Source organism: Haliotis rufescens, unplaced genomic scaffold (assembly GCF_023055435.1).
Source record: "Haliotis rufescens isolate VD_foot unplaced genomic scaffold, xgHalRufe1.0.p SCAF_4, whole genome shotgun sequence".
In the NCBI taxonomy this organism is placed as follows: Eukaryota; Metazoa; Mollusca; class Gastropoda; order Lepetellida; family Haliotidae; genus Haliotis; species Haliotis rufescens.
Window position 1 is genome coordinate 7,514,043 of NW_025964112.1, and position 20,085 is coordinate 7,534,127.

Below are 20,085 nucleotides of genomic sequence, written 5' to 3' on the forward strand. Positions count from 1 at the left end.
TCAACCTGTGTCGCTGTTTGTATCCTCTTTCCAGTGTTGTTTTGCATACAAACCATGTAATTCAAGTTTTCAAGAAGCAGGAAAGACATCACTATTTTGATGACCGTATTCCGTAAAGTCCAGAGTCTCTTCAAAGGCTGTTCTAAGAAAATATGGGGGCACGGGTGGCCCCAGTCGTCTAAGGCACCCCGATTCGCTGTGCAGAGTTGCATCCCTTGGGCACGCCAGAAACCTATGATTGTGGGTTCGAATCCCTGTTCACCATGATTATGTTTCTAGGTTTGTCAGCACCATACCCGTGCTCGTGGGTTTCACCGAAGTGGTAAACGTCTGAGACCTGCATCACTTCGGGCTTTCCTCCCACATTAAGCTGACACGCCGTGATATAACTGGAATACTGTTAAAAGCGGCGTTAAACCAAACTCACTCACTCTAAGAAAATGTTACTCTCCATGGAACAGGATTGACTAAGATACGGTTTTGTTTCAATAGACCCAGTTTTCTTGAAATTAATCACTTTGTACATATGCCAAGAGTCGGATCATGTACATTATTTGTATAAGGGACACATCAAATTAACTGGGTATTCTTTACTTTTATATCTGTTTCAAAATTAAGTTAAAGATTGTTGTCGAAATTGTTACTACAAAAAGCTTAATGATATTAATTTTGAGTACGGAAATTTATGCATCTTGTGCATATCATATACAGGCTGGTAGGAGTCCCTTGTTTGAGGGAATGACGAACAGTTTTTTGGCTTTGTTCTTTTCAAGGTCAGAGGAGATTGACAGAATGTATAGTATCTGAGATGCGAAATACATGTCCCTCAACAGATGATTTTCATTTATCTTGTCAAGTGATTTCAAGAGATGTGGACATGTACTTCTCTGTGTAACTGTAACTGTTGCCCAGGCACTTGATGTGGTTCTACAGATCATTAATTGTCCAGTGCTCATTGCACAACATTATTACCTGTTCGAGTGACACCTTCACGATATGTTTCCATTCTTTCTTTTATAACATCTTTTATCCATCTATTTGGGAGTACTTTCAATGTTTTAGTCCTTGTTTACTGTTTTGGTCCTTACATATTTTTTGTTAAAATTTTAGAGATTTGTTGTAGGAAAATACTGGTAACTTGGCACATGCATTCTTTTTCGACTAATACTAGTCAATTCCTAAAACTGTAATATGTGCCTGACAAACTTTAAAATGATTATTTTATTTTAAGCACTCATGGCATACATTGCTTTTATAAGCCATATCAAAATCAGTTTTAATGAAACTATTTATTTGTACTCATTTTAAGGCCAATCTGGTATTGTGTTGGCTTGTTAAAGTACATGAAACCTGTTTCTAGGGATTACACGGTGCGATGTGTGTATTTGTGTGTCTACTTTGTGTGAGTTAGTGTATATACAGGTAGGATTACTGATGGTCTGCATGTCGTCCTTGTTTGATGTAACTAGTGCACAAATAGGATATCAGGCATTGTATTTGTGACAAATGTATCGCACTTTGTCGTTCATGATAGTCTTCAACTTGCAAACATGAAGGCACTTTTATGCTTCCAATTGTGCAGTTGTGACACTTTTCTTCTCATTTTAGAAGGTCAAGTGAACAATTGTGCTGGCCTGCTTGTCTTCTGTCTGTAGACATCTTCTCTGAAAGCAGTGGCCCGATGAACTGAAACTAGCCTAAATTTGTTCTAGGTTCTAATTATATTTCCAATATGGCTGTTATTGCAGCCATAGTGAAAACTTCCTTTTAATTCATTACTCTGCTACCTTGAAATGCAATTTGCTGCGCATTCTGATATTGGCTGATTTGATGATGCATGTAAACTCGCTTAAAGTCCCTGAAAATTGATTTCTGGCTCCTTAAGTTGTTAACATCTGCCCTAATGGTTAAAGCGTTCACTAGTCACCCCGAGGACTGTGTTGGATTCCCCACATGGGTAATTTGTGTGAAGCCCATTTCTGGTGTCCCCTGCCATGATATTGCTGGAATATTGTTAAAAGCAGCATAAAACCATACTCCCTCACTCCTCCCTTCTCTGTCGATTGAAACTACAGGAGTGAAAGCCATGGCTCTTACCCTTCTCCCATCTAGTACGTCATATATCTATGACAAAATTCCAACGCAATCAACGATGTAGTGATACGTCTCCATTTGAAGTTATCTTTGCAACCTTGACCTAACCCCATCCCTACCTCCTATGCATCTAAATGCACAATGTTTTTACAGTATTTGTGTTTCCAAGAATACATGATGTAACCTTACAAGCTTCAAGTCTTTGAAGGGCATTTAGGAGTGGTACACATAAGGAAGAGAATTTATTGATGTCAACTTCTTTATTATGAGGAACGGGGCGGTCAGGCTGCCTAGTGGTTAAAGTGTTCGCTCGTCACGCCGAAGATCCGGGTTCGATTCCCGACATGGGTACTATGTGTGAAGCCCATTTCTGGTGGCCCCTGCCGTGATATTGCTGGAATATTGGCAAAAGCGGCGTAAAACCAAGCTCACTCACTCACTATTATGAGGAACACAACATTTCGGAGTAAATATTTACTCCTTCATCAGGTGAAATGATGACCTGAGGAAGGAGTTAGCATATACTCCAAAGTTGACATCCATAAATTCTCTTCCTCACAATCTTGTCTTCATGGCTGTATGTCCAAGTGAGCCACCGAGATATGGCACCGTGCTTGGGAGATTTTTACAAAGAAAACTTTAATATTTGAATTAATATTCTGAAAAACAATTCAGTAAGATTAGGCTGCAGAACCTCCTCCAGGTGTGTGTACGCTCCGGTGCCCCCTGTCCGGATGTCTCTGTATGACTTAACACTTTACAACTGCTTGATGACATATCAAGGTAGAGAGAAGATGGTGGCAGACTGGGCTCCGTCTCTAACTACTTCCTCCGAAGGTGCCTTCATGTTTGCTGTGTTTGAGGCTATTTAAGCCAGTTTCCTCGGGTTCAACACAAGGTACAATTTAAACTCAGGAACATGTTTATTCAGATTTTAGATTTAAATTATGATCTTTAAAGTGTGAATACTGTGTTCTCTTCCCGATCCAGCGGTTTCACCGTGTCCCATGCCAAGTCACATGACATAAAAAGGTCCCTCGCTGAAGTACATTTAACCCTTTCTGAGATATCATTTTTCACAATTAAGCAGCTTTTGTAAATGGCTGTTTAAAAGGTTGAGATATATCAACGCAGGTGTAAAGTGAAAACAGAACAAAAGTGCATATATATCAGAATGATATATTGTATTGAGTATGCCGCTGTCATAATGGTTGCTCTGCACCTTAAATCATGATAGGAAATTAAATGGAGTAGCAACAAAATGTCTGACGTATGACCTCCATGGTTCTTCTACCTCATTTTCTAATATATTATTATGCATGTGAACTGGCTGTTCCTGGCTTTCTTACCACATACAAACATGTCATATTTGTTTTATCAAGTATTAAGAGTTCCAACATGAATATTCTATGACAGATAACACCCCAGCTTCTCGGCTTTAGTGTGTTCTCATTGAAAAGTATATGTCATGCTACTTTTGAATTTAAATGACGAGTTAGTTCTTTCTTTTCATTCCTATAATGTTATTTTTTTCCACAAGACTACCAAATGCCCAAGATTATTTTATGACTAGCCATGATTCCAAACAATCAGTCAATAATGATTGACATCTTGTCATCTTGTACATTGTCTTGTGGGTTGTAGCATTGAACACACTGCATGTTTTCGTTTCTGATATAACTTCGAAGTACTAAATCAATTACTTTTATAAATACAAATTACTGTATTCGACGTAATAAGCGCCCCGCTCTAACAAGCGCCCACGGCGATATTTACTAATATATTGGCTAGTGAACAATCCCAATTAGCAGCCCTTCCGATTGATCAATGTACACAAGACTTATTTATTTGTGTATGATAAGCACCCTTAATTATGGGCCATTAAATTCTTGAAAATATGTCTATCGTGAATAATACGCACAGATTCTTCTTTTGTATCATTTCAGGCTGTCAGCATAAACCACAAAATTTACAATCTTTCAACTCTGTTTTTTATCTCACCAAAATTATATTCTAATAAGAGCCCCTTATTTCTAATTTTGAGAGGGCCCTGGGCGCTTATTACGGCGAATACGGTATATATTTATTTGGGGTTTGTGTTATCAGATATGAATCAGAGGCTTTGTTTGGGATTTACGGTACTATTTGTTCAGCTGAATCCATGACATACTGGTATCGAGGAAAATATGTATGGAATGGTATATTTTCTAAACAGTATTTTGTTTGTGGCATTGAATTGACTCAGCTAGCAGAGACCCTCCTAATATTGATGATACTTTTTTTTTCTTTTTTTTATATATTGTTGATACTTGATGAAACAAATATTTCTCGATTCCCAGATTATTCTTGAAGGGACCTGTGGAGGGATGACAGGAAATATGGGCTTTCTTAGACATTTGTCAATCTAGACTAGAGTGTAGGGAGGCAAGATAGAACACTCGTTTTAAACAAACTTGTTATGAAATCGTTTTGATGGAAATCAAAATTGCTATTTGATATCATTGTATGATGTAAGTGTTTTGTCTTCTACAACAATGGATGTGCTTATCTAGTCTTTGAGTAACAATGTTATACATTACCTGGCTGGGCTATGTTTATTGCCCTTCGTATGGCTTCAGAAGGGCTGTGGATAGTGGCATCATTATTGTCTTGACAAGTGCATTTTCTTTAAAACTCTAAACCAGGAAATCAGGAACGAACTTAGATATTGACCTTATTTTCATTGTGTTGACCTTCTACACAGTATGAAACAGGGAAACTGTATGCAATGGTACATGTCTCTTGTTATTCTGTGTGAGGCTATTTGTACATAGGTGTTTGTCCTCCTGGTTGGCCCCAGTTGATTTGGCCAGAGTGATCCTATGTTAAAGTTAGTGAGAGAGAGCAAGCCCTTAATGATACAAAAACTGGCAGCATCAACAGAAAACTGGTACTTCACATTTCGTCCAATTATTTGTTTCATTTTGAAATTTTCAATTTAATTGTTTCTTTGATCTGTCTGTGCAGCAATTCTTTGCCATGTTATATAGTTTGTCATGTCCCAACTTTGAATATTTAGAACATTGTTACAAGTACTTGTTTGGGAACTAATGAGAAAGTAAATGGTTAACTTACTGTAGACACTGATAAGCATGTTACCATGGTTACTGCAGTACTTGTTATTTGCTGTTTGATGTTATAAAATGGCATGCAATTAGTCATCGGAATCAGGTCAAATATTTCTCTCATTTGAAGTCATGTGTCTCCCACTGTAACCTGATCACTGTAGGAGAGGACAGTATGTTTAGTGTTGGCATTGGCCCACAACATATTTTACTTTGAAAAAGAAATCCGGGTATTATTGACATTAAAACATTATTATGAATTTACAATAAAGATTTTGTTTAAATTATTATCAATGTGAACAGTCCTATGTTGGAGTTCCAGCTCTGGTCCATTTCCTTGACATTGTAGTTACAGCTGGTTGTGTTTCTTCTCAACATCTCTTCTTTTCATGAACATTGGATTCTACTGTCCCGGTGCGATTAACGTGGAATAACGATGATAACAGCTCCTTTTGACGTATATATACATTGATAATGCCCTGCTGTTAACAAGCCACCTTCAGGGTGCCCCTTCATGGGAGTCCCTGCTCCCAACACCAGCAACACTGGCAGTCAATGATCTTGTCCACAGTAGAGGAGATTTCTATTTTTATATACACAAACGTGGACAGGATCATTGCCTGAGATGTCTGTGTTTTTGTCCTAAAGTTCAAAGAGTAACATTACTCTGAATTGCTCGATCTCAATTCACTTTGACTTTTGATGTCTGACCTTGACAGTTTGTCATACTCTATGTTAAGGTTGTTGTGACCTTGACTGAACTTTGACCTCCAGTATGTTCAGACTTTAAGAACAACAGTGAATTGGGACCGCTTCAAATCATTAAGCTCCTTGCTATAGAAATTCACTGTGAATTTTCCGACTGTGGGTGTTTAATGAATACGCATGTATAAAATGGGCTGATCGAGTTGATGAACGGGTTTCTTGAATGCTTATATGTACGTACAGGTATTTATCTTTAGATTGTCATCAATAAACTACAGTGTTTGTTAATAAACATCAATATGTATAGATATGCATTTTTTTGTTTTTCTCCTGTTGGGATTCCAGTTTAGTTAGGTCCACAGCAACCTATGCAGGTTGTAAGAGGTGAGGGGCAGGCTCGTCAGGTGGTTGATTGCATGTCATCACACCCAGATGACTTGGATTGTTGTTGACAATATCAGTCACTGGATTGTTTGGTCCAGACTCAATTATTTACAGGCCACTACTTTAGCTGGAATATTGATGAGTGGCAGAGTTTAAATCGTCTGTTTTACAGTATTTAATTTTGGTCATATGTGATTATAGGTATCTTCCAAAGTAATAAATATGCTATGTTGGGGGCGGTCGGGTAGCCTAGTGGTTAAAGCGTTGGATCGTCACGCCGAAGACCCGGGTTCGATTCCGACATGGGTACAATGTGTGAAACCCATTTCTGGTGTCCCCCACCGTGATATTGCTGGAATATTGCTAAAAGCGGCGTAAAACCATACTCACTCACTCACCCACTGCTATGTTGACTTTACTTGCCTTGAAGACAAATGGCCGTGAAGACAATTAAAATATATGTATTAATAACTATCAACATTTTCTTCCCATCGACAAATCCTGCAATATTTTGTTGGTTGATAGTTCAGGTCACAAAGTTCTACAGTGTAAACATAAGGCAGGCAGTATAATGTATTATCACCCTAAACCGAACTGTGTACTAGCCTGATAACCCCACCTGTAGCACATATCTGAAGCCGACATGAATGTGATAAACAACATGGAGATAGTATGGTTATTGTCCACCTGTCAAGCACAGATAGCAGTATTCATCAGTTCAGACACAAATCTGGGATGTGTGTGTGTGTGTGTGTTGTGTGTAGTGTGTAGTGTGGATTCAGTATCGTGTACCCTATAAATCACGCCTTGTACACACGACGCCGTAGGGAGTCGGGTAATATACAACTTGAAAAAAGGTGAAGCACCCCCAGAATTTTTCCAAAGACTAACGAAGCAAGTGCTGGAATGAAATAACTGACAAAATGAGGTCGGATAAACGAGTGTGATCTGTAAGAACAACCCCTTGACAATAGGAAAGAACCATTGTTAACTAAGGATTAGCATTTAGTCACGATATTGTAGCACAACCACTGCTGATGTTTTTATCCCCAAGAAATATCCTTTTTTAGGCACGGAAATGCAGAGTTTTTACGACGATTTCGAGTGCTATTCCTGGATAAAAATGTCACTTCGAGTCCCTAGATCAGATGACATTCGTGTCTGGATGACGGCCTCCACCCTGCGTCTTATCCCTTCCGTCAGACGTCGGATCTGCCAAAGGGGCAACGGCAGCCACTCACGATTGAAGGCAGCTTCCAAATTAACGCATGTTCTGTACAAGAGGCTCCAGTGACGCCCAAATATGTCCCAACTGTTCTCCAGCAGATTCAGATCTGGCCTTATTGAGCCAGGGCTGAGTCGTTACAGCGATGTTCTTGGGGTAAACTGTCACTGCCTGGGAACGATGAGGGACTGGTGTTATCAGCCATGAACTTGTGGCGAGGGGGCAACAACTGGTTCCTGGACATCTCGGAAGTGCTGATTACCTGTGACCTCGAGGTTGCTTTGTGTGGTGACCAGGGCCAGCATGACATCCCGAAACAATAGCATGACATCACTAAACAATAGCATGACATCACTAAACAATAGCGTGACATCACGAAACAATAGCATGACATCACTAAACAATAGCATGACATCACGAAACAATAGCATGACATCACGAAACAATAACATGACATCACTAAACAATAGCATGACATCACGAAACAATGTAGTTAAACAACAAACAAACAACTTGCCTGGTTATGACATTGCTACAGTAGAGCAGATGAAACTCCCGTTTCTCCCCCATCAAATAGTCAACACAATGCCTCTTCAAAACAAAGTTTGACAATCTGGTTTACTTTTACAAAATATGGGTACCCAAATTATGTATAAGAAACATTTAAACCCGATTTCACTCTTGGACACTAATCTATCCATGCCCCGGGTTTTATATGTGACTATGTGGGTCGCCACCGCAATCGATCGATGTCGCTCAGGTCTTCATTAAGACTGAGGTTAATCGCTGACTCAAAGATAACTCGTGTGCTCAGGACATTCTCAAGAACCTTTTTTTACCATGTAAGGAATAGTAAGATCCCGCACTACTTCCACCCAGCGGTTAAGCGCACATTGTAGCGATTGGGTGCAGGGTCTATACCAAACGCCCACTCAATTTGTTAACCTATTCCAGTGGAGACAGGGTGTTGTATACAGATACTCGTTTCATCACAGAGTATTCTCGCAGTTTCCAGAAGCTACATACAACATAATTGATGCACGTGTTCGTCTGTGGTTTGTTCAAGTCAGATTCCCGGAAGTTCAGTTATACATATAGACGGTAATATCACACACCATACAGCACATTACAAGCTGACATCGCAGTGCGGGTTCACGCACACACTATCGCCTAGCTAGCAGTTATGTAGATGATATTTGATATCATCCCAGAGCGTCGCCTACTCCGATATGTGAGTATATTGTACTGGATTATTTATATAAATTGTCGGGCAAAAGAACACATACATCCGTGTTTGAATGTGGCTAAAAATTAAACAAACAAGAAATGGTTATTCGATGGTGATTTATTTTATACGGGTATCATAGGCGGTATCCCATGCATGTCAATTAGTATCTTACAACAGGTCAGCATGGCAACGTTTTGATAACGTTTGCAAGGATATCTATCTATCTATCTATCTATCTATCTATCTATCTATCTATCTATCTATCTCTGTCTGTCTGTCTGTCTGTCTGTCTGTCTGTCTGTCGAGAGCTCGGTATAGTTCATAATCAAACACAATATATGTGGTGTAATTACTAATGTATATGTATTTTTTTGTAATGTAATCGCTTATATATATATCATTATTCTGGTAGGTTATGATAGTGTATATACACCAGTGGTTGATGGTAGAGCGATCGGTTGGTCATATATAAAGCTTAGCCGAGATTGGGGAAATATTTATTTAACTAATACCGGTGTTGTCATAACACACCTAGCGGTTAAACGCGACACGCACACGACCCTTACTTCGCGGATTGCCTTACTTGGTAGTTAAACTGCACAGCGGCCATTAAGTGGGTTAAGTATATGTATATAGGTCGCGCGTGATGAAATACCGAGATTCCGTTGACAAAAGATTTTCACCTTTCGTCACAACTGTGTCGATCACATAGATGATTGTTTCGAACCAATTTTCAAATGAATTCAACACAAATAGTTAAATTAAGTTTATAGATGTAATCAAGCCGACTACGAGTGTTTCTCCCCTCGGCTGACTGTTATCAGTCATATCTCTTCAGCTTGTCACATTGTCTCTTGGAATGCCGCACCTGTCCAGCGCTGGTTTTTGGTAGGGGAGTAGGAATAGATGTTCGAGACAGATTAAGATCATGAACAACTAAAGACATCTTGCGTCTTATATCTTCCTAAATAGTCCTTTTGGAACACGGCAACCCACATAGATACGTGTATAAATCACTATATACCATCTTCATAAGAGAAATACACATTTGGTTTTATAAGTGACAATGTTATATTTGTTTTATATTGAGTATTAAATATGCCATTCATATTTTGTTGTTATTCATTCTCATATTCATCAAACTTTCATCTCCGTGGTAGCTAAATCCCAGAACGGGACCAGCAGTTGACATTATTGAGGAGTGACGGGGCTAATTGACACATTTAAACATGGGGCCTCCCGGTTCATGATATATCTGATAACACCAGCTGGCTGCAGGTGTTGGGCCGTGGTCGGCCTTAACTTGCGAAAAAATGATATTTTTAATGCAAATTCCAGTGTCACATGTTCAATTGTCATACGTCGACCAATATCTAAAATATATCTACAAAAAGATTTTCCTATTTATTATTAAAAAGTTATTGATTCATCATTGTGAATATCAAAGGTATATAAGTGCAGTGACGTGAGTTGAATGTTCTGCACCCTGGATGACATGGATTGGCATGTCAAGCCTGACTGGCTTTGTAAGGCCTGTCTACGCCTTGCTTGTGTATGGGTATATAGCCTATAAAGCATTGTCAACATGTATAGATTTGGGGTTGGCCGAACGCCATCACATTTGGCGTTCGTGTTCATATATCACTGTGTTTGTCAAAAGTCAAGGCCATCCACCTTCCTTAAAATAATGATGAAATATACCGACATCTGCATTTATACTGATTTTGAAATACTTTTTATACCAGGAATATGCGACAATAAACGCAGAAATGTGAAACCCCACTTCAGGCGTATGTGCGTATTCCGATACAATGTTTCACAGATATTAAACGGTAATGTTTCCACCAAAAAACATGTGTGCTAAAGTAGCCTAGATCTAGATCGTATTCAGGAAATCAGGTTTTCAGGCTGAGGACCGGAACCTAAACAAACGCTGAAACACAACACCGGGAATGATGGGATATCAAGTGATGTCATTTTTCGGGTTATTAATAGTGGAACATGTCCAAACCTCGCGCTCTGATTGGCTGTGCCATATGTAAGTTTCTAAATTTAGACGTGGTATTGCACCATAAGACAGCAAGCCGGTTGAGAAGTTCCATAGTAGATTGAATGTGAGCAAAGAGGTGGGACAGAGACCGAGAGGACTGAAGGTATGCTTAAAAAAAGAATAAATAAGTGTTTTTACACCCGTAATGTTATTAACAGTAAATTTTACACAATTATTTTATAAAATAACGTAATGTCATGTGTTTTTAACTCCTCAGAGCGCCACAGAAGGCAGCCACGCGCAGGTTATCCATCCTGGAAAGCGGTTTATTCTCCGACACATCAACGACGTCAACCAACGACTTCACCAAACTGGACACGTTTCTAAAGTCGGCTGACACCATTTCAACGATGCAGGGAGAGGAAAGTTCGGTGTTTGTCCCTACCGGCTCAGAGTTTGTACCCGAGACGCTGGATGAGTTAGTGGACTGGCTGGATCTCACAAACGATTCAACCGGGAAAGCTAGCGAAATCCAGCATTTCCGTACGTTCGGTACAGAAGACAAGTGGCCTATTTAACGATGGTGAGAGTCTGATTTAAGTTTGTCAAAATGTTAAACGTTAAAATTGCTTGTTTAAGGATCATTTCAGTGAAAAATGTCAGAATCAACTGTAAACTGAAGTATAAGAGTTTATGTAGTGTGGGTGGAAACACGGGTCCATTACGATCACGTCGTTCGGTTATATCGATTAGGGTAAATAAACATGGTAGATATGGTACATCGACCCGAGATAGCCTTGGCCGGTTAACCGCTGTCACGTGACAGGGGTGTTGTTGCTGTCACTAAGCGATCACGTGATAACAACGTATGTTTCCAAAAATAGCACTGCTTGCCGGGTCAGCAAAGTTTGTGCCTCTAATTTCCCAGAATTTCGTCATACCTAAGTTAGTGGTGCAATAGCTGTTAATATATAGTCGCGGGCAAATCAAAAACTTACAAACCCTTCGAATGTCTAACGAAGATAGTGTTAGTGGAGAGTAGGCCTCTTGAGATGAAATTTTACACTTACTTTGCCTCCACTTACTCTACAACATTTCACAACAAATGTGGACTGGTGCGTTTTTAAAACATTTGTACCAACGGGAATTAGGTTAAACAAGATATCCTCAAATTATATTTACCTGTATTGGTTTCTTAATTTATTTTAAATTATTTTTGTTTTCACTTTGAAAAATTGTTTATTATTTGAAAGATGTAGACTGAATTATTCTACATGAAGCATTTTGTGATTTGTTTCTGTGAGAACAATGCTTATTCTGTCTTGTGTTTCTACAATATTCTATACTTGTCTTGATGCTTGAGGTTAACCTCCCAGTAGGTATCATGTGAGTGGAACTCTATATGGTTGGTTGTTCTCTTCAGGGCCAGCTGATGACTTGAAGTACAACTTGAAGCCGTCAGCGGATGACCTATTGATGTCGATCGACAATGGTAACGATGCATTGATGCTGGGCAGCTTTGACTCAGGGATGCTAAGTTATCTCGATCCACTGGCAGAAGCCAGTCTTGATAGTTTTGTGGATCTTTCTACCTTCCTTGAAGAGGTAAGTTTCACTGGTGTTCGTAGAATAACATGTTTTGTTTTGGAATGAAGATTTGAATTACTTTTCAAATTTGTTGACCTTAGTTGTTCATATTTAATTCAGAGTTCTTCGAAATCACTTTTTTTTTATTATTTACTTTTTGCTTTATTGAGAATATTTTCAATAATCGGAAGCATTTGAAGCCTTGGTTTTATGGAAAATTGATGTGGACAATTTGACTTTTCAGGGTAAAACTGTTGAGCCAGTAGATGGAGCTGCAGTAGATATTGACGCTCTAATGGAAAAGACAAAACCTGTTGAGGTTGCTGTGGAAACTGCAGAGCCATCTATGAAGGGCAATTTTGAAGAGGTTGAGGAAGTAGTAGATGTAGTCGACATGGAGGAAGAGGTTGTGGCTACAACCCCCGACCATGACTATGTCTGCAAGCGACCTCGGCTGTCTACTTCATCCAATGCAAGTGAGGAAGGGGGACACACCTACGCTGCTGCGTCGACAAGTCCCGTTCCACTTGTACGGAAGTATCGTGAACGTCGCGACAAGAACAATGTTGCTTCACGCAGATCGCGTGAAATCCGGAAAAGGAAATTTGTTGACATGGAAAGCCAAGCTGATGAACTTGTTGTTGAGAACGAGAAACTCCAATTGAAGATTGTGGAGTTGGAAAAATTAGCGAAAGAGATGAAAACCATTCTTGTTTCCAAGTTGTCAGGAAAGTAAACATTGTCTTGAAGCTTTGTGCACGATGCTTGTAATGTCATGATGTCATTTGACAGCTGGATGCACAACTGACGTTGTTGCAGCTCATTCATATAGAACATTGTTTATTTATCATTGAATGCGGAAACAAAAGTGTTTCAATGTAGGATTTGTTGCTTGTTGAAGTTATTTGAAATCCATACTACTAAAGGAAATTGCCACTGCGTCTGTATGGGCAGTTTGCAGTGGTAGGCTGATCGGGACAACACTGGTCTGAATTAAATCTTACACAAATTTACACAATGTACCAATTCAGATTTGAATATTTAAGCATTTTAAAATGATATTAATTGACATTTAAAGAAATGTAGTTAAAAATATGATTGTTTCAAATTAAGAGTTTGTCTTTAAATTCAAAAGCAAATCAGTCAGTAAATAACATTTGATGGAAATTGAACAATATAATATGTTTGGAACTTTACATGATTTTTGTAAGAAATTTAGATATAAATTTTAAGAGTCTTTTTAGACCAGGAGTTATGAAATGAATTGAAGGTTACATTTGAGGGGATATTCCTTTAGTATTACTGGATTTCTATCATGATAGACTGAATCGCCATTGACTGAACATATGTTAAATAAAGTCATGTTGCTTGGATGTTGGAATTGAAATAAGAATGTACACCCCTTAATCTCTTCATAAGACTTTATGTTGATGGGGTGTCATTGAAGGAAAATGTACACCCCTTAATCTCTTCATAAGACTTTATGTTGATGGGGTGTCATTGAAGGAAAATGTACACCCCTTAATCTCTTCATAAGACTTTATGTTGATGGGGTGTCATTGAAGGAAAATGTACACCCCTTAATCTCTTCATAAGACTTTATGTTGTTGGGGTGTCATTCAGATAAAAAAAACTGCCACATAATCTCTTTGAGAGTTTATGATGGTGGGGATAGTAACTCTTAGGAGTTGTGTTGTTAATTTATATGTCACACATTGATCATGTTGACTTCGTTCATGTACAATATTTCATGTCCCGTGTATCAGTGTGCCAAGTGGCACTACTGAATCATTTCATAGACAAAAAGTACATTGTGTACAAATGCGAAACAAAAAAACTAAAACAGTTGATACGGAAAAAATATTTTTCTCGATGTGTTATTATGCCAATATGATTAATAATTACATGTCTTGTATAGCTCCTCAACTCATGTCACTGTTCAATATTGGCCATATGTACCTTGAAGGGTTCTGTTTTGATACAGAATGTATCCATGTGTATGGAATAATGACATGGCAAGTGTTAAAGTCATGTGACTTTTATCTAGGACAATACTGATACATTGATGATGATATGAGGGATTTATCTAGAACCGATTGAAGTCTGATGTTCAGGTTATGGCAAATGGAGCAAATGTCACTAAAAGTTCCCCCAAAGAAATGCAAACTTTTCCAATTCATGTTAAAACTATTGTGATGGCTTGATCAAAGTAACTTGTATTTCTCTGATAACATGACCAGCGAAGATGAAGAGACCCATGCTTAATATTGCATTAGATGCAATGTTAGACAGCAGTGATAAAATAAATCTGATAAAAGAACTTTAAAAATCCCAATTTTGAAAAAATAGTATTTTTCCCCCCAATTTAGCTGACATTGCCACTCATTTTGGATTCCTAGGTAAATCCCTGATCATATAGAGAGGAACTGTACATTGAGGCCCTTACATTAAGAGCCACAGATCACTAAATGTTCTGATGCTGAAGATACATGCATTAAGCTTACAGGCATTTTGAAAGGAAATTAATCAGGGATACACATAGAGTAAAAGTTCAATGTGGACTTGTGTGTTTATGATAGCTTTTAGTTTGAATGAAGACGAGGATGGAAACAAACTTAATGAGATGTGTGAGCTTTTGCAAGATTGTGCATCAGTTTGTTGATAATTTTTCCGTTTCATTCTATGTGGGGAGAGGGTGGGGTTATTAGCGTCTGGAAGAGACATTCCAGCCAACTGGGTATTTGCAAGAGGCCTATAAGTGAAAGGTGCCTTAGGATCTGTTTGTTACAATCATGCTGTGAAGGACTAAAGATTTATGATATGGTTCCCATAGATCATTTTACATGTGAATCTGTCTTTCATTATATCATTTGGAAAAGACATGCAATATTGTTTTGTTCATCATGTGCTCTATTTATATATTTTCAAAGTGTATGTTTATTATTGTGTACTGTTGATTGACCAGAAGTCGCAGTTGGATTCTGTTGACAAACCTTTTTTACTGGTGAATAAACTTAAGATATTGTATCGATGACTTTTGTTTTTGTTAGACATTGATAAGTAGAGGACTTCAACTTTCCACCCGATGTGGTGGGTAGCTTTTTGGCTAAAGACTTTCGAAGGCCTGGAGTGGATTACCCCACTGGCTGCAATGTTTGAAGCCCAAATTTCTGGTGTCCCCTGCAGAGATATTGCAAGAAGATTGCTGAAAGTGGCATAAAAGCATATTCACTCACTCACTACTATCAACATTGCATTTGACAAAGCTGTTTGAAGATCATAGTCCAGCTTTAAGACTGCTCCCTTTGATGCTGGGGAGTGAGTTATGATGCTGTCAGAACTCCCAGGACAAACTAGCCTGTCCCAAACTGATATTTCCTATGTTCCTTACATCTTGTATTGGTTTTTTATTTGTTTAATGCTGCACTTGGCAATATTCAAGCCATATGACAGCGGCCTGTAAATATTGGAGTCTGGACCTGATAATCCAGTGATTAATATGCCCAAGGATCCACTCCGTCAGGCAACGATGACATGCAATTGACCAAGTCACCTGACCAGCCAATTCAGTTAGTCACCTCTTACAACCAGCATAGGTGTCTGGGGACCAGTCCTTAGCCAGAATGGCTGTAGGAAGGCAGAGGCAGATTACTTGTTACAACCGTACATATTCATTTAATATTAATTAAGTTTTTATTCCTAAAAAGTCAGACAGGAAGTTAAAAGGGGACGTAACTCCAAACTCACAACCCATTGCCCTTACTGAGAGTCGCAGCTAATCAGTATGCTGTGAAATGTCTGGCCGTGCTGAAGTGTCTACCCCCCCACACACACACATGCAGTCGCATCCCTATCCCTATCCCTGATCCCTATTTCTGTCAACTCTTACAATAAGCATACAGGCCTACCAAAGAAAAGGCTCCAATGCTACGGACTTTGAACACACTTTTAATAGAAATAGCCACCCAAATTGAAAGACACAATCCCCATAAAGACTGCAACAAATGGTTCCATGTTACATGCTTTGCTGTATCAGGTTCCATTGAAAAGGTACTTTTTCACCACAGTACCAATTGTTGTTTTCACCCAAGCGGTAAATGTCTAGACCACTGGTCCTTCGGCTTAACTGGAATACCTTTCCATGCACTCTCCTCTCTAAACTTAAAAGATTTGAAATACAAATACTCCAGATGCAACCCCCATCTTTTTACTAGACATCATCCTTGTCAACCTGTCTCCTTCATGTACCATACACACACAATCCGAGATCCACCTCTGTACCTCACACACAATCCGAGATCCACCTCTGTACCACACACACAATCCGTGATCCACCTCTGTACCTCACACACAATTTGTGTGTCAACCTCTGTACCACACACAATCTGTGATCCACCTCTGTACCACACACACAATCCGTGATCCACCTCTGTACCACACACACAATCCGTGATCCACCTCTGTACCATACCCACAATCCGTGATCCACCTCTGTACCACACACACAATCCGTGATCCACCTCTGTACCTCACACACAATTCGTGTGTCCACCTCTGTACCACACACAATCCGTGATCCACCTCTGTACCTCACACACAATTCGTGTGTCCACCTCTGTACCACACACAATCCGTGATCCACCTCTGTACCACACACACAATCCGTGATCCACCTCTGTACCATACACACAATCTGTGATCCACCTCTGTACCACACACACAATTCATGATCCACCTCTGTACCTCACACACAATCTGTGATCCACCTCTGTACCACACACACAATCTGTGATCCCCTCTGTACCACACACAATCTGTGATCAACCTCTGTACCATACACACAATCTGTGGTCCCCTCTGTACCTCACACACAATCTGTGATCCACCTCTGTACCATACAAACAATCCGTGATCCACCTCTGTACCTCACACACAATCTGTGATCCACCTGTGTACCATACACACAATCTGTGATCCACCTCTGTTCCACACACACAATCTGTGATCCCCTCTGTACCACACACAATCCGTGATCCACCTCTGTACCACACACACAATCTGTGATCCCCTCTGTACCACACACGATCCGTGATCCACCTCTGTACCACACACACAATCTGTGATCCCCTCTGTACCACACACAATCTGTGATCCCCTCTGTACCTCACACACAATCCGTGATCCACCTCTGTTCCACACACACAATCTGTGATCCCCTCTGTACCACACACAATCTGTGATCCACCTCTGTACCACAGACACAATCTGTGATCCACCTCTGTACAACCACTCACAATCTGTGATCCACCTCCGTACCACACTCACAATCCGTGATCCACCTCTGTACCACACACACTCTGTGATCCACCTCTGTACCACAGACACAATCTGTGATCCACCTCTGTTCAACCACTCACAATCCGTGATCCACCTCCGTACCACACTCACAATCCGTGATCACCCTCTGTACAACCACTCACAATCCGTGATCCACCTCCGTACAACACACAATCTGTGATCCACCTCTGTACAACCACTCACAATCCGTGACCCACCTCTGTACCACACACAATCTGTGATCCACCTCTGTACCACACACACAATCTGTGATCCACCTCTGTACAACCACTCACAATCCGTGACCCACCTCCGTACCACACACACAATCTGTGATCCACCTCTGTACAACCACTGACAATCCGTGACCCACCTCTGTACCACACACACAATCTGTGATCCACCTCTGTACAACCACTCACAATCCGTGACCCACCTCTGTACCACACACACAATCTGTGATCCACCTCCGTACCACACACACAATCTGTGATCCACCTCTGTACACCCACTGACAATCCGTGACCCACCTCTGTACCACAAACACTCTGTGATCCACCTCCGTACCACACACACAATCTGTGATCCACCTCTGTACAACCACTGACAATCCGTGACCCACCTCTGTACCACACACATAATCTGTGATCCACCTCCGTACCACACACACAATCTGTGATCCACCTCTGTACAACCACTGACAATCCGTGACCCACCTCTGTACCACACACTCTGTGATCCACCTCCATACCACACACACAATCTGTGATCCACCTCTGTACAACCACTGACAATCTGTGACCCACCTCTGTACCACACACACAATCTGTGATCCACCTCCGTACCACACACACAATCTGTGATCCACCTCTGTACAACCACTGACAATCCGTGACCCACCTTTGTACCACACACACAATCTGTGATCCACCTCCGTACCACACACACAATCTGTGATCCACCTCTGTACAACCACTGACAATCCGTGACCCACCTCTGTACCACACACACTCTGTGATCCACCTCCGTACCACACACACAATCTGTGATCCACCTCTGTACAACCACTGACAATCCGTGACCCACCTCTGTACCACACACACAATCCGTGATCCACCTCCTGACCACACACACAATCTGTGATCCACCTCTGTACAACCACTCACAATCCGTGACCCACCTCTGTACCACACACACTGTGATCCACCTTCGTACCACACACACAATCTGTGATCCCCTCTGTACCACACACAATCTGTGATCCACCTCTGTACAACCACTGACAATCCGTGACCCACCTCTGTACCACACACAATCTGTGATCCACCTCCGTACCACACACACAATCTGTGATCCACCTCTGTACAACCACTGACAATCTGTGACCCACCTCCGTACCACACACACAATCCGTGATCCACCTCCATACCACACACAATCTGTGATCCACCTCTGTACAACCACTCACATTCCGTGACCCACCTCTGTACCACACACACTCTGTGATCCACCTCCGTACCACACACACAATCTGTGATCCACCTCTGTACAACCACTGACAATCCGTGACCCACCTCTGTACCACACACACACTCTGTGATCCACCTCCGTACCACACACACAATCTGTGATCCACCTCTGTACAACCACTCACAATCCGTGACCCACCTCTGTACCACACACACATTCTGTGATCCACCTCCGTACCACACACACACTCTGTGATCCACCTCTGTACCACACACACAATCTGTGATCCACCTCTGTACCACACACAATCTGTGATCCACCTCTGTACCACACTCACAATCTGTGATCCACCTCTGTACCACACACACAATCTGTGATCCACCTCCGTACCACACACACAATCTGTGATCCACCTCCGTACCACACACACAATCTGTGATCCACCTCCGTACCACACACACAATCTGTGATCCACCTCCGTACCACACACACAATCTGTGATCCACCTCCGTACCACACACACAATCTGTGTTCCACCTCTGTACCACACACACAATCTGTGATCCACCTCCGTACCACACACACAATCTGTGATCCACCTCTGTACCACACACACAATCCGTGATCCACCTCTGTACCACACACACAATCCGTGATCCACCTCTGTACCATACCCACAATCCGTGATCCACCTCTGTACCACACACACAATCCGTGATCCACCTCTGTACCTCACACACAATTCGTGTGTCCACCTCTGTACCACACACAATCCGTGATCCACCTCTGTACCTCACACACAATTCGTGTGTCCACCTCTGTACCACACACAATCCGTGATCCACCTCTGTACCACACACACAATCCGTGATCCACCTCTGTACCATACACACAATCTGTGATCCACCTCTGTACCACACACACAATTCATGATCCACCTCTGTACCTCACACACAATCTG

General features: G+C 40.8%; 1 protein-coding gene across 1 annotated transcript; it reads left to right on the forward strand.

Moving 5' to 3' along the window:
- Positions 1-10,781: 10,781 nt before the first annotated feature.
- Positions 10,782-15,344, forward strand: LOC124135864. The gene is made up of 4 exons (XM_046501510.2): positions 10,782-10,893; positions 11,008-11,313; positions 12,154-12,335; positions 12,562-15,344. The coding sequence occupies exons 3-4, from the start codon at positions 12,207-12,209 to the stop codon at positions 13,051-13,053; spliced, it is 621 nt and encodes a 206-aa protein (XP_046357466.1). The 5' UTR covers positions 10,782-10,893; positions 11,008-11,313; positions 12,154-12,206; the 3' UTR covers positions 13,054-15,344.
- The last annotated feature ends 4,741 nt before the right edge of the window (positions 15,345-20,085 follow it).